Source organism: Ornithodoros turicata, chromosome 5 (genome assembly GCF_037126465.1).
Source record: "Ornithodoros turicata isolate Travis chromosome 5, ASM3712646v1, whole genome shotgun sequence".
Classification (NCBI taxonomy): Eukaryota; Metazoa; Arthropoda; class Arachnida; order Ixodida; family Argasidae; genus Ornithodoros; species Ornithodoros turicata.
In genome coordinates, this window is record NC_088205.1 from 62,928,147 (window position 1) to 62,942,468 (window position 14,322).

The following is a 14,322-nucleotide window of genomic DNA, read 5'->3' on the forward strand; positions in this document are numbered from 1 at the left end:
GTTGGTGACATTGCAATGTCACCAAGGTGGTGGTGGTGGCGTGAATGGGCTGGCCGTTGTCCGATTCACAGAGGTGGGCAACATCACGACTAACGCTCTGGGGAATGTGCCTCCTAGGCCGACTTCTAAGGGAACTGTGCCGAAATATGTGTGAAATGTCACCAACCAATCCACTATGTTCTCCAGTTTATTAGCCGTTCTGGCTGTCGATATACACGGACGGCTGTACGGCCGTCCAGCATCTAACCAGCATCTTTTAGGCAGCATCTAAATGACGTTCGGGACAAAATTTTGAGGTTGACTTTGGAGTTGTCTCGTTTAGTGGGCGGCTGTAATCGTAATAGGTTTTCTCTCTTTGGAGCCCTATATACGAGATGTATTGAGAGGGTGGCTCTTTACGCCTAATGTGCTTGGTATCGAGATACGGACAACTTGCACATGGTTAGAAAGCTGCATTCGATTCAGCGGATCTCTATGTTAAGATGGTGTAGGGCTTACACGGGTGTCCCTAACATGGTATTGCCGGCCTTGGTGAACGTGTTGCTGCTGGATTTGAAAGCCTGGGAGAAGGCAGTCTTTTTTCGGATTTGGCCGGCAAGAGAGGATGTCAGATTTGGAGACAGCAATATTACAGTTCCGGAAATTGATTTTCCTCTGGAGGTTTGGCGGATTCACCCGTCGAGCTGGATTTCTGTTCAGTTTGGAAGGGCGGTGGAGGTACTTTACCGTGGCTACACATTATTCACTGATGGGTCTAAAACAGAAACAGAGGTTGGGGCAGGGTTTTGTATTATGTATGGTTATGACTTTATTGGACAAGGGCGCCTTGGGTTACCGTCACACTCGAGCATTTTCGAGGCGGAGTTGGCCGCAATGTATGCTGGGATCACTTACGTGGATGTTCATGTCAATGCTGAACCAGTGCGAGTGTACACGGATAGTTTCTCCCTTTTGCAGGCCCTGGCGAATCCCACACATAACAATTCTCGAGTGCAGGGTCTTAAGGAGTTGATCAGGAAGGTAATGGGAGTGATCAAGCTCTCATTTTATTTTGTACATTCACACACTGGCGTGTGCGACAACCCCGGGGTCATCTGGACGGTATAAACTGGCGGATTCCATTGCGAATCTGGCTAGACGGGCTCCAGTCACGTGGGACCCAGGAGCTTCTAAGGTAACACTGAAGAATTGGATCAGAGTGCGGGCTATCACGGTGTGGGCCGGACGTTGGTGGGACTATGCGTATTGGGCTAATCATTGGATTCCCGACATTGAAAGGGAACCGGGGTTCGTATCGGACTTTTATCTCAAGCAGCTGGTCAGTGGGCACGGAGGGTTTCCAGATGACCTAAGTGCCAGAGGGATTCGGGCGTTCGGGGCATGCGCTTGTGGTGCTCCAGTCAGAGATGTGTCTCACTATAGTTTTTCACTGTCCTTTAACTGAGGTGAAGAGGGCGGCCTTGCGGGCGCTTTTCGGTGGACCAGTCTTGCCTTCATCGCTGTTCCACCTTATTCGGATGGATGGCAGCCATTCAAGCTGGAAACAGCTGGTGGAGATTGCGCATGCCCAGTAAGCTGGGTTGGGTGGAGTCCTTGACTTGACTGCCGGGTCTCCTTGCTGTGTGGTTAGCTAGCGGTGGGTCGTCGCCGGGGTGTCGGGGTCGCGGCCTCAGCGGGCTCGTCGCCAGGTGGTGGTGGTGGCGGGGCCTCCTGCTGTGATCAGGGCCAGGGATTTTGTTGAGTATGTATCCACGTAGCGCTGGTGCCCTGTCTTAGGGCCAAGGTGAAGACTTGCGCATTGTAGATGCCCTCCTGCCCCCGGGGAGTTGGCGTGTGGTGTCCACATAGGTTGTGCTTGGCCTTAGCTGGTGATCCTGGAGTCGGTGGGGATCTTCCGCGGGTGGTCCCCTGTTGGCGGGGGGTTACTCGGTGTCAGTCACGTGGTCTTGGATGGAGTGCGGGCCGGGTTGCCGGATGTGGTCTGTGTGGAACGTGTTCAACCAATCTATACTGCTCACCCCCGCTGTGTATCACTTCTGTTGTGCTTGTATGGGCTTGCTGCGGGGGGTTGGTCTGTGTTTGGGGTTTTCAATGTTAATGGGGTGCATGGGACTTGGATCAATTTCGGTCATCATGTAGTGGTAGCTCCGTTGCGTCCTGCCCTCCCGTGGTGGTGGCTCTGGCGTGGTGGGCAACCTTAATGATGTGGACCTGTGTTGTGTGTGGGATTTGTTGTGTGTGGGATTTGTTTGGTGCGTGACGTGGTTATAGTGTGATGGCGACTACTGGGTAGTCCTGAGGCATGGGTAGTTAGCAGTTAGTTTAGTGTTTGGGGCTTCTACGCTTACATTAATTTCTTAATGGTGTTGGTGGCTGACTCTGGGGCGGGATTCTGTTTTCATTTCAAATTATTTATTGTTTGGGTTTGGTCCTCGGCATGGATAGGGAACGGGGCGGCCTCGGCTGGGAGTGGTTACTTGTGAGCTGCAGCCTTTTAGTTGAGGCCGTGGCCGTGCTTCATCCGTGCGAGATGTATATTGGGGGGACCTTTGCGGAATGGGTTAGACACGGGGTCTGGGGGCACCTCTACCGGGGGTGGTTATGCGGAAGCTACAGCCCGTCGGAGCGAGGGGGGGCGCGGTGTCGCCTGCCTGGCGTCCCGACTCCGTTTGAAGGTTTTTTTTCTGCGGTTTTATGTCTTGGTGGTTAGGTGAGATGGGGGTCTCGCTTCTTCGGGGTGGAGGAGGAGGAGGAGGAGGAGGAGGAGGAGTGTCGTTGGGAGGAACCCGAGAGGTCTGCCTGCCTGATTAGGCGGCATGTTTCTCGGGAAGGGAAAGGTGGTGGAGAGGAGGAGAGGAAAGGGTGAAGTGGAAGACCGAGCGGAATCCGGGGGGAGGATAGCTGCGTCCATGGGCCGACTTCAGGGGAACTGTGCCGGCATACGCCTATTACACATCTGAGGGAAACCCAGGAAAAACCCCAGACGGCACAGCCGGCCCGCGGATTCGAACCGCGGACCTCCCAGTCTCCAAGCGCACGCGTTACCGCTGCACCACCGGAGCTGGTTTCTTCGGGGTTGTCCAGTTGGGCTCGTATTAGATACCTAGGTGTCCCAGGTTCATGGCCGCCGATTGGTTGTCTTTTGGCGACGTCATCTTCCCGGGTGTACTTTGTGCCATGGCTTGCCTGGTTCCTTAATTTTGCTGTTCCTACTGGTCACTCATTACTACTTTGAGGGGAGGTGGTGTGCTACCACTACTACTCGTGTATTACTTATTTTTTTTTACTCTTCTTTACTTTTTTTTTCTTCTGTTATTAATTGGGCCTATTATTTCTGGGTTCTTTTTTCTTTTTTTCTCATGACGTGTTTTAGTCGTTACGGGTTACATGTTTCCTGCGTACATCTTAGTGGTATTATTGGACATCTTTGGACCTTTGGGCAAGAAGGCTGGGGCCGGGGCTGCATGCGGCTGCGTAGTTTTTCTTTGTATTTGTATAACTGAGGGACAGCCCGAAGATATCTAGGGAGAAGATGCTTTCATTGTATTTTTTTTCTTTTTTTAGTTTGATTTTTTATTGATAACACCGTGGTTTGCCTGATCTGTTCCCCTGGCTGTGGTCCCGCTTGATTGTTGGTAGGGATATGGTCTACTTTTCTCCCATTTTCATTCTCTTTTCGCTTATTCCCTGATCTTCCCCTTTTTCTTAGCTTTTTCTGTCACTATCGGTGTTCACCCCTGTTATACTTCGTGTGGTACGGGGGTGGGTACTTTTTCTCCTCTTCTCTCTCTGATCGTTCCCTGGGGATATAAACGTGTGTAACCTGCGTGCTGCACGTGCTTGCTCGAGGGGTTGAGCTACCAGTTTCAACGTGGCAGACGAGATTATGAAGCCACAGGCGTTATTAGACATTCAGGATCCCATGCTGGCGCAGCAGACGGGGAAACAATGTACACAGCTTGTCTCACACATAACGTTCACATGCATGCGCATGTACGTTCGGTAGGTTCAGGTGTATGTACTTTTCCGAAGACTTTCCAGATGAATGTCGGCACAGTTCTCCCTGAAGTCGGCCCAGGACGCATACTAATCCCCCTGTCCCCCACTCCTTCCTGCTGTCCTCTCTCGGTCTGTCCACATCTGTACGCCACAGTTGCTTCGCGGCGCTAACATACAATAAAAAAAATTGAAAAAAGATGTATGTACGCCGTTCTACAGGTACAGCTCCATGAGCGCCGCACATACAGCTCCCTTTTCTGAAACGTGGATCCTATGTTTTTTTACTCCATGCTAGCGCCGCGAAGGAACTGTGGCTATGAGCGGAGTACAGATGTGGACAGATGGGGAGAGGGCAGCAGGAAGGACTGGGAGACAGGGGGGTTAGTATGCGGCCTTGGGCCGACTTCAGCCTGAAAAGTCTGCTGAACAGCCCGAAAAACCTCAGACCGCATAGCCGGTAGAAGCATTCCAACCCACCACCTCCTAGCCTTTAGTACGACCTTGGCTTTCAATCAGCTCCTACAAACACTAAAGGCTCATTCACACATGCGTTTCAAAAAGCGGCGCCGCCGAAAGGGGCCTGTCACACATAGCCGTGTCGCCATCCAGAAAACGCGCTTCGTTGTTGTTTCTACGTCAAAATCGTACCGACTCCTTCCAGCTCTCTTCCTCAAAATTTACATTGTGAAGCATGTTATCCATTTTATAGTTATCGTGAAGCATTTCTGGTGGAATCATCAATCGTTGGAACGGCAGACGTGACACAATAGCAGAGAAAGAACGGCAAATGAAGCGAGACACATTTTGACCTACCGACGACCAACACACGGTCACACACAAGTCGTACTTATTTTCGTCGATTCCGTGGTTTGCACAAATTCCCAGCTTATCTTTGATACCTCAGACACTAAACAACTATTGGTGACAAGGAATTTACTCATGCGGTAGCACCAAACACACACACACGCACAAATGACAAAAGATCCCAGCGCGGTATCGGGAGGCCCGCTGTTGCACGCCGGCGCCAAAAGGAAGCCACCTGCACCCCTCCGAGCGCTCCGATTGGCTAGATGAAAAGCGTTCGCGTTTCTGCCCTCCGAAGCTGCAGCTCGGAGCGGTTCTCGAAGAGCGACTGGAAACGCTCCGCGGCTCGCGTTTCTCGGCGCCGCGAACGCGAAACGCGTTCAAAAAACGCATGTGTGAATCCAGCTTAAAGGGTATTGCAAGGGGAACCAGGCCAGTCGTCATAGAGAAAAAGAGTAAGGAAAGGAGTAAGGAAGATGGCAGCCGGGGACTTCTATACTGTGTTCTTGAGAATGCGGACAGTGTGCTCTGACAGCTGTGTTGAGCAAGTGGGCATTAGAACCCTAGTGGGATTTGGGACTAGCATTACCAGAATCCACAGGTAGGTTTCCGGCAACTCGTCGTTTTTAGGCCAGCACTACGTACTGAAGGGCAGCAATTGTAGACGTGTGGGTTTGATTCAACCCACCTACACTTGCTGACTTTTCGTCAACTGCCATCATTCAGATTGTGGCGGCCCGTGGACGATGACGAAGACGTGCCTGTAGTGCCCCGCGCCACTGCGCGTGCAGCCAATTCTTGGGCACTGTCCAAGTATGGTGGGACTAGAATGAGTCCCACCATAGTCCAAGTGTAAGGCCACTGACATGTGCACGCTGGGACATTCCATCACGGTGGGTCAGGACTCGTGTGAAGGAAGACTATCTACTACACTTTTGGTGACCCGAACAAAGAACGCCATGTTAGGTGTAATTCTGCCTAACCATCCCAAATTTTCTCAAGACTACATTCGAAGCAATCACTGAAGTTCCAGGGCATCATTCTTCCGAGAAACCGCTAGTTCATTGCGGCTCACTCAACGCACTCCTTCGAAACGCCTGGCCGCTCAACACCATGGTTCGCCAAACTCGCAGCTCATTTCGCCATGGTTACACACTCTGCGTCACGTCGCCACACGCTTCGCGATGGCGCTCTTCCGGGTTCCACCAGCGGCACCCTTTCGTGCATCACGCTCCCATACCGGTCGCAGTACGCCGCTGGCGACTGCACGGCCCCATACGCAGTGCCATGGCAGTCTCAAGAACCCTGCCCACTTTGCCTTCCACCTGACTTCGATACAAGATGCACCGGGACCTACGTTCCACCGAGAACCCGCACGGAGGCCACAGTGAGGTCGCGCTTCTGTCACCCCCTCACAGCACCCCTTCGGTAGTACCTGCCTTCGGCCCGCCCCTGGAACTAGCCCCGCCACTGCTTGCCCGCACCGTTCATTTGGCTGCCACTGCCCGTTCAGCACCTCAAGTTGCAATCACAAAACACAAGTCCAGCAGTCCCTCTTCCACGTGTCACCATTCTTTCTCCTCGTCGCGTACCGACGCGGACCTCAACCGCAAGCTCTGCACCGCTCCGCGTCTGAAGGGAGGGGGGAGTGTGTGACGTGGCCCAAGGATGGTCTCCAAGCGCTAATCTCACGGTCAATGTACGCCGGAGTGCGCTGGAATCGTCGCGCGTGGGTGCCGGATTGTGGGCAGGGATCTGCGGTCCGCCCGGCATCTGAAAGCAACTTTTAAACCCGGGAAAAAACGAAACCACAAGCCATAGCGACCTCGAGCCACTTCAGTTGTGTCTTTTTCGACATGTACTACAACCTCCTCATTAACATCTGAGAGCTAAAACCGATAATTAAAAAGCTATAAAATTAATTACCGCTAATTAATTGACAAGGGGCGATGAAAGAAATATTTTTTGATAGACGACACAACTGCCAAGCACGTACAGTTGATTCCATTTGTGTAGAGCAATGCGTTTTTTCTTTAGCCCCTGGCCGTTTTTCGGTGGGACACCCTGTACGCATAAATCATATCAGGCGGGACCAGCAGCCACAGGCAAAAGGGTATACTATGCAACAAGACTGCTTGCAAACTCCTTTCAGCACGAACATTTTTATTTGCATTTCGTAACTCTTACCAGACAAGAGAAAATGTAGAAATGACGTCTGTGAGGTCTAGTGCGGATAGCTAGGTGCGTTGCATTCACAATGGTTCAAGAAATGTGTGAAAACCCACAAAAACATAGGCCAGCAGAGATGCGATTTACGGGCATATGCACAATCTGTTTTCATAACCTGAAGAAGCAGCCTCGACAGCACTCACTGGTCGGTTTGTGCTCGCAACGTAAGGAGAAGTCTCTGTGAGTCGCCGAGCACATCGACTGGTAGAACGCTAAGTTCCCGAGCATATTGCCAAATAGTCGCACTACAGTGTGTTTCAATCATCATGTCATTTGGACTTCATACAAAAACGACTTCATTACGAGCGATGTCCATGGCCAGTTTGACGAAGTTTGACATCGATTTTTCATTCCTGTCAAGAAGATGTGGGGTTGACTTGGCAAATTTCGAAGCTCAATTCAAGGAATTGAAGTTACTTCAAATAAAATTAAAGAAAAATGACTACTAAAGATGACAAATTTCACTGTTGCACAAAAGCAATTGAACCTCTATTCTTCCGCTGAACCAAATATGTACAAAGTCCAGACGACATGGGCCGTGAAAAACCTTGCATTTTTATGTGGCGAGGGCGGCCTTGGTTTCATGGGGGGAGGGGCGGTCGCCCCCCCTCCTTTAATTCGCCCCTTGGACCACGTTGCTTGGAGCACCAACAGTTGGAACGATCACTCAGGATGGCAGCAAGGGTTCAACTGCCGTTCGTGCCGGCGCAAGATGACAACGTGTGCAGCCGACGATGGTTGTTCCGCTACACTTTTCTCTTGTTTCGCTTTAGCCTGTGCCATCTGGTCGGGTGCGCGCCCAACGTCAGATAGCGTGGCGCCAGATTACGGCTGCGTCGGTGGATGCTCGCCGTGCAAGTCTGCAGTAGCTCAAGAGGTGTTGCCGTTGCGCGACAACTTCTCCCTCTTTGGATTGACGACACATTGTTGCCCCATTTGCGCCTGCCGTGTGACGGCAGAGAACGCCTTTAGCCCATGTTTTCTATGTATGGCTTTCCAGCCGTTCACTGGCCTGTTCAGTGCCTTTCACTGCTTTCAGTCTCACGACAGGATCGGCGGCAATTTGTTCTCCTGCTAACTCAAATCAAGTACCACGTGTGGATTACGCGCTCTTGAGCGTGCACGGGAATAACACCTATATATATAACAGAGGTGATTCAACCCGTACATACCGGCGTCCGCAGAGGTTTTTACAGGAGAAGAGCCCTTCTGGGTGCAGTCGAGTTCGAGCGGCGGTTGGTGACAGCTAATGTCCTCTTCCGCGTGGACCATGGTAAGTTGTAACTCCTGAACCGTCCTTGTTCTCCAGTCGTTATCCCGCTTGCTGCTCTCTGAAGTTATGGATGTTGCACGGAGACAACTAGCATGTACATAACCCTCTGTGTAGATATAGGTACTGGCCGAGGGCTGGCATTCAGATTGTTACTGCTGTGTTAGTTTAGAGAGGTTTTAGGGAGCCAGCCCCTGTGGGTGATGTTCCACTTTGATACCAACACGTATACTGCTTTTCTGGCAATTAGCCAATCGATATTCTTAGGTATTGGTCGATGAAGCAGTATGGCAGTGTGAGCCATTTAGAAGATGTTCTTTTCAAAGTGCATCATTTCTTTTCTTTGATTTTTATCCCGTATTCTTTATAACATGTCTCGAGGTACGAGTACTCTGACAGGTAGGTAAACGCGGTGCGAAGGGGGTCAACCTACTGAGTCTTTATTGTGGTATGATAGGGTAGCTCGTTTTGTCCTGAGCCGACACCGTAGGAAACTGTACACTCTGAGGACATGACGGGACAAAACGGCAGACACCACAGAGTGAGCGATTATTCGAAAGCGAGCCACACCCGGGTCTCGATGCAGGAGGCGGTCGTTGTATCCTCACGGCCACGGCAGATCTCGCATCCACTGACGTTTCAATCTTCCGGGACCAGTGCCTGCGTCATTTCCTTTCATTTCAAGTCATTTCCTTGAAGTAGGTGTTGAACTTTCCTCAAGAGGCCTAAGTCTTTGTAAAAGCAATAATATTCCTGCATTGAAGCCTTACTGAAGTAGGGCTCCAGAGTGGACCGAAAAGGTGATTTGGATACACCGTGATTCAGTGATGAGAGAGATCGATGTACAAGTGCCATCCAGTGTTTCATGCACGTGTTTCCCAAAAAGTCTTATTGTGTTTCCTGGTTATGGGCGATCGATCATACGCGCGTACCTATGTCTGCCCTTGTGTCTACCCTTGAATGTAGAGCAGTTTTATCGCGCATACCTTGATTAGTGATGCTATTGGACATTCAGGCTTGGCTTCGTCCCTGCTAAATCGGCGACAGGATAATGGATCGTCAGAAATGGAGCTCATATCCGTTGAGCCGCGGGAGCTTGTCAATGCTGCTGAAGGAACCGTCAGCTGAACGGAGGATGTCAACCCGCTGCCTTGAGAAAGAACTCCTTTGCCTCCCTGGCGGTACTAAAAAGAGAGGACATTGTAAGCCAAATAACACGGTAATATTTTTAACAAACTGAGGCTGCTTCATCCATTGGCTGCGAATGACAATGAATTGTGGTTATTTTACAAATGAAAAATATGTAGCATGCTGTATGAACATATGTCAAATAATGTCAAATATGTAATCATAGTAGCATGTAGCAAAAAAAGAAAAAAAAAGACCCTGGAAGTGTGCATTTTTCGTACTTGACAGCTTTGGACACTAACCTCAGTATTTAGGTCGGTTAGTTGAGTTATACGCAACACCAAATTATTAGTGCTGCATGCACAAAACTGATGTTACTATGTTCACATAATATATTACATGTTACCGGTAGACAATAGATTGTCGCAGCAACAGGAGTATTAGGCTAAACTAATTACATAATGTCCGTGTCGGTGTGACTTAAAGTTGGTTCCTAGTCCTGAAAACTTGTTGTATTAGGATTCCTTTACCCACGTAGAAGAGATCGCAATGATTTAGGACATAAAGAGATAAGATAAAGACAGCGCTTTGTGAAGCTCATGTAGAAACTGCTTTTATCCAGAGTACCCCCACATCCCTTGCGCCATATGTTCACGTCACCGCACAGCTACATAGTATACACTTGGTGGAAGGGTCGAGGGGCCCGCCAGCACATTAGTGTTAGACTGACACTACACCAAAGTTGGATGCTGACATTAATCTGATATGGCAGCTACTGATACTAATCGGATATGGCGTCGGCGCGAAAAATGCATCACTTCCCCGTGATCCGTCGCGTACGTGTTCTTGCGCGAAGCCAATCGTACCATTCATTGTTAATCCCAGCTTCCTTTTACTGTAGTTCTCCATAATTTCTGTGACTCTTTCCATAATTTTCTGTGTCTCTGTTTCTTCTTCTTCCTTTTTGTTTGTTTGTCTTCGCTTTTGGGAATGGCAAGCTTACATCATGGCTAACCTTTCCCTTCCTTTTTCTTTTATCATCATGGAACATACCCCCCCCCCCCCCCCAGCCTACCAGAACGGATTTGCACGTGCCATCGCATGACGCTTTTAAAAACGTAAGGATAGCGAACGTTATGCTCCAGTGCAGCATAGGTCCCCAGAATGGGCTGCAAGATGCTAAAAGCCGTTTAGAGGCATTGCGCAGCATATTTAGAGTGATTTCGTAACGGTACGGCTACAACTTTGGCGCTAGGGACGGCGGGAATGGAGTTTCTGTGTCGCGCTAAACGAAGAGTAGAGGGAGACAAAAACAAAACGGCTTTACTGAAGACCGTGTGACCATCTTGTGTGCGAAAGTTCGAAATTTTCTTGTGACTTCAAGGAAACGTGCATTCTGCAATTTGTGAAGGTAAACAGGGAATGTGTGTGCTTGCGACCCTGCTTGCCAATCACCTTCAGTTCCTCAAGATATCAAGGCTTCGGTTCCTGACAAACACAATATTGAATATACAGGGTGCGTGCTCTTTTCTTTATTCGCAACATATTTTTATCAAAAAGCCATGAGAGTAGCGTGGATGCCGTTTTTGCAGTTGAGCTATACGGCCAAGCGGACATTCTCTCGAAGAGATAATGTAACTACGCTAGATGACTAATTGCCTAAAATTTCTTAATGAACTCATTAATCTGCGGCGTTCGGCTAGAGTAGCAGAAACGTTGAAACCAAACCAAAACCAATAGTACCCGCCTCAGGAGCGCACGACCTTCGCCGCTGGAGACTTATACGGGCCGCAGAGCTGTTGATCTGACCAGCAGATTAGCACCTATACCGCTCCTGATCCACGCGGTTTTCGTTCATTTGCATAGCAAAATTCGATGATGGATATTTCAACGTACCTGCCCGTTCGGGGATTTTCGAAAAATAGAATGATTTTCAACTAGCATTGTGTCCGATTCTGGAATCTCCTTTTCGCCCTGAAGCTTCTAATTAAGGAGTTTATTAATGCATTTTAGGTAATTAGTCATTTAGTAGTTACATACTCTGTTCGAGAGGATGTCCGCTTGGCCTTTTAGCTCAACTACAAAAACGGCATCCGTGCTGCTCTGATATAGCTTTAAAAAGTATGTTGCGCGGATAAAAAAAAAGCGCCCTGTAGACCTGTTGTCATAATATTTTCAATTTATTGGGTCGTACTGGTAGCGAATGTTAGGTGGACCTCCTTTACAAGTACTTAAATTTCAAGCGCTATGGCATGAAGAACAGGGCGGACATGTGTGTTCCATATACGCTTCTCACGTGCTAGATAGCACAGGCGACTCTTCCGTTCACCTCGCGGAAAGATTGCTTCCACTTCGATTGATCCTTCGCAAAAATTCTGTACTTAGGATGCGTTTTGTCGTCACCAGGACACCTCACGTATAGGTCGTCCTTTCCTTTCCCAAATTCTGTTTTTGCGTTAGATGGATCGCGAAGTCACAGATAAGGCAGATAGGCGACATGCGGTTAACAGGCGAATCATCAATTGTACACGCCTCCGAGCGTCTCAACATTCCAACCTATAACGACGTCTTTTTAGTCTTTTTTTTTTCTTTTCTTTTTCTTTTTTTTTTTTTTTTGTTTTGCAGACGACAGATTAAAGCAGGTCGGAGGGATTCGAATACGGCGGAGAGGAAATGCTTCCCCAGCTTCCCCATAATGTTCCCCAACGCCGAACCGAAGGCATACGGAAAGCTTGCTGACACGGTTCCCACAGGAGGAGACAACGAGCCCCTCTCGAGAGAGAAGTCTATCCTGGTCAGCATCTTCTTGTCGTCCCTACTTTTTCTTTCTTTTTCCGTTTTTCGTCTATTCCTCCAGCTCGCTTCCTTTTCGAGTATTCTTCAAACGCAATCAATTTCTTCGATTCAAACACAGTTACGGGAAAAATCGACTTGGTGCCTGCAATATAGTTTTAAACGCGTGTTTTGGAATTGCTCGATGCAGAATGTGCTATTCTTTTCCGAGTGACGTTACAAAGTGCCCGTAATGCAACTATAGCGAGCATTGGAACTATGTGTATTTGACAGATGCTGTCTGAAATGACCTATACGTGATGCGATGGAATGCGAGTTGGTGCAAACTAAACGACGGCTTACATACCTGTGCAGCTGCAACGGTGTGGGAGCGACCTCTTCCGGCCAAGAGTTCTTGATATTGGGATATCACGCACAACACACAGTAGATCTGAAACGGGGTACAGGAGAGGCTATCTTAGAGATGAATCGTAAGTAATTTAACATGTAATCGTCTGGCATGAGTCATAAGTAATCAAGGGCAAAACTGCAAAAGTTCCTGGAAGCAGTATTGGTAAACGAAAAGTGTGTCTTATGATCATGCCGCTAGACGATTCAAAATCACTAACTTGCATGGTAATACTGCTAAATGTCTTACGTTTATTCATCTATTGACAGCTTTAGTTACTTTACCACGTAATGGGGAAAACAGAGAAGTGCTCGAGCAACCGTGCTCAACGTTTAGAACTTAAACGTGCTGTCGTGTACATCGCCCATGGCATTACGTTCTGTCGGTCCCCGATTCTTGATTGATATCTATGCAGATCATTATGCGTACGCTGTCACTTTCAAAAGAAAGGGCTTTCGCAAATACTCCGTTCGACCAACTTCACCGTTACATTGAGAAAGAACGGAGCCACAGAGGATGCGCGAAAAAGTACGCGTCACGTTGTTGACGCGACCCACGTTCATGTATTTATTATTCATTTAAAAAATGCTGCCCACCTCCTATTAGACTTATATTAGCAGTAGGAAAAATGCAGAAAGACACACACGCCAGAGTGAAGTCATACATAATCACTTTAACAAACGACGCTATAGCGTAGCGTTGCGCGAGTGCCCAGCTGTGGGTATCTCCCCTCCCCCAACAGCATGGTGAACTGTCAAAAACTAACCTAAACTAACCTAACCTTCGAAAACTAACCTATTGGACTCGGTTCTAACCTAGGTTCCCACCATGGCCAATTTCTCCGTGGTCTTTGTTTTTCCGGGGACGTTTTCTCCGGGGACGATTTTTCCGGATCCTAGGTTCGAGACCTTGGGTCCGTGCACATAATGTCTCGCACCCAGCGTCAACGCTTGGCGGCGCTGGCGTCTCTGCGGACCACGCGATCGCGTATTACGGTTATCAAGTTCAAAGTCCTTTTATTCAGGAACAAGCACAAGAAAACAAGTAATAAACGGGACCGTGGGGCAAGCCCTGTTACTTGTGGCTAACGACTTTACCTTGCGCATTTGGCATCTGGCCTTTGCGCCTTTGAGTTCCTTTATTGAGCACATATGACGACTTCTAAGTGTGACTGTCCCTTTTCCAATGATGGTGTATGTTAGAGTACAGTTAACGAAACCTTCATTTAGTAAAAGCATATATTTTGACCTTTCCCTCGAAGACACTGTTCTATTGATTCTAAATTTGACACATCACATTTGCAGAGTCAGTCCCGTGGAATCTGCTAACTAGAAATCTGACTGCGAGACGTTCCACTCTGTCCACTTCTTTCTTCTCTACTGCTATCAAAGTCACATGATGTCGAAGGGCACTGCGCGGTATGCCATCTTACGATATGCTGTCCCCGAAAGGATACTAAAAGCACAGCTCAGATTGTCTGTATGCAAACTTCAGTTGACACGTTCAGTCAGGCGTTAGACGTTATGCGCAGAGCTATAAGCGCTTCGCTATTCCGTTCGGCCCTTCCTGGACGATGAAAAATGCCGAGTTAGAAGGCATGCCGTCGTATCCACGGATAACCCTTATGCTAATGCGCGCCAATGAATGCAGAGATAGGCGGCGTCCCACGTCTAGTCACTGCTGGGTTTATGACGACGATGAAAACGATTCG

The 14,322-nt window shown here is 48.8% G+C and overlaps 1 protein-coding gene across 2 annotated transcripts in view; it reads right to left on the reverse strand.

Annotated features, from left to right (window-relative positions):
- The window catches only part of LOC135396128 (uncharacterized), a 214,018-nt gene that overhangs the window by 6,142 nt on the left and 193,554 nt on the right, over positions 1-14,322 (reverse strand). For both annotated transcript variants that reach the window (XM_064627165.1, XM_064627166.1), the window contains 2 exons: positions 12,570-12,653; positions 9,289-9,486 (listed from right to left, as the gene is read on the reverse strand). In XM_064627165.1, the coding sequence (XP_064483235.1) occupies positions 9,289-9,486; positions 12,570-12,653 (282 nt within the window). The remainder of the gene's footprint in view (positions 1-9,288; positions 9,487-12,569; positions 12,654-14,322) is intronic.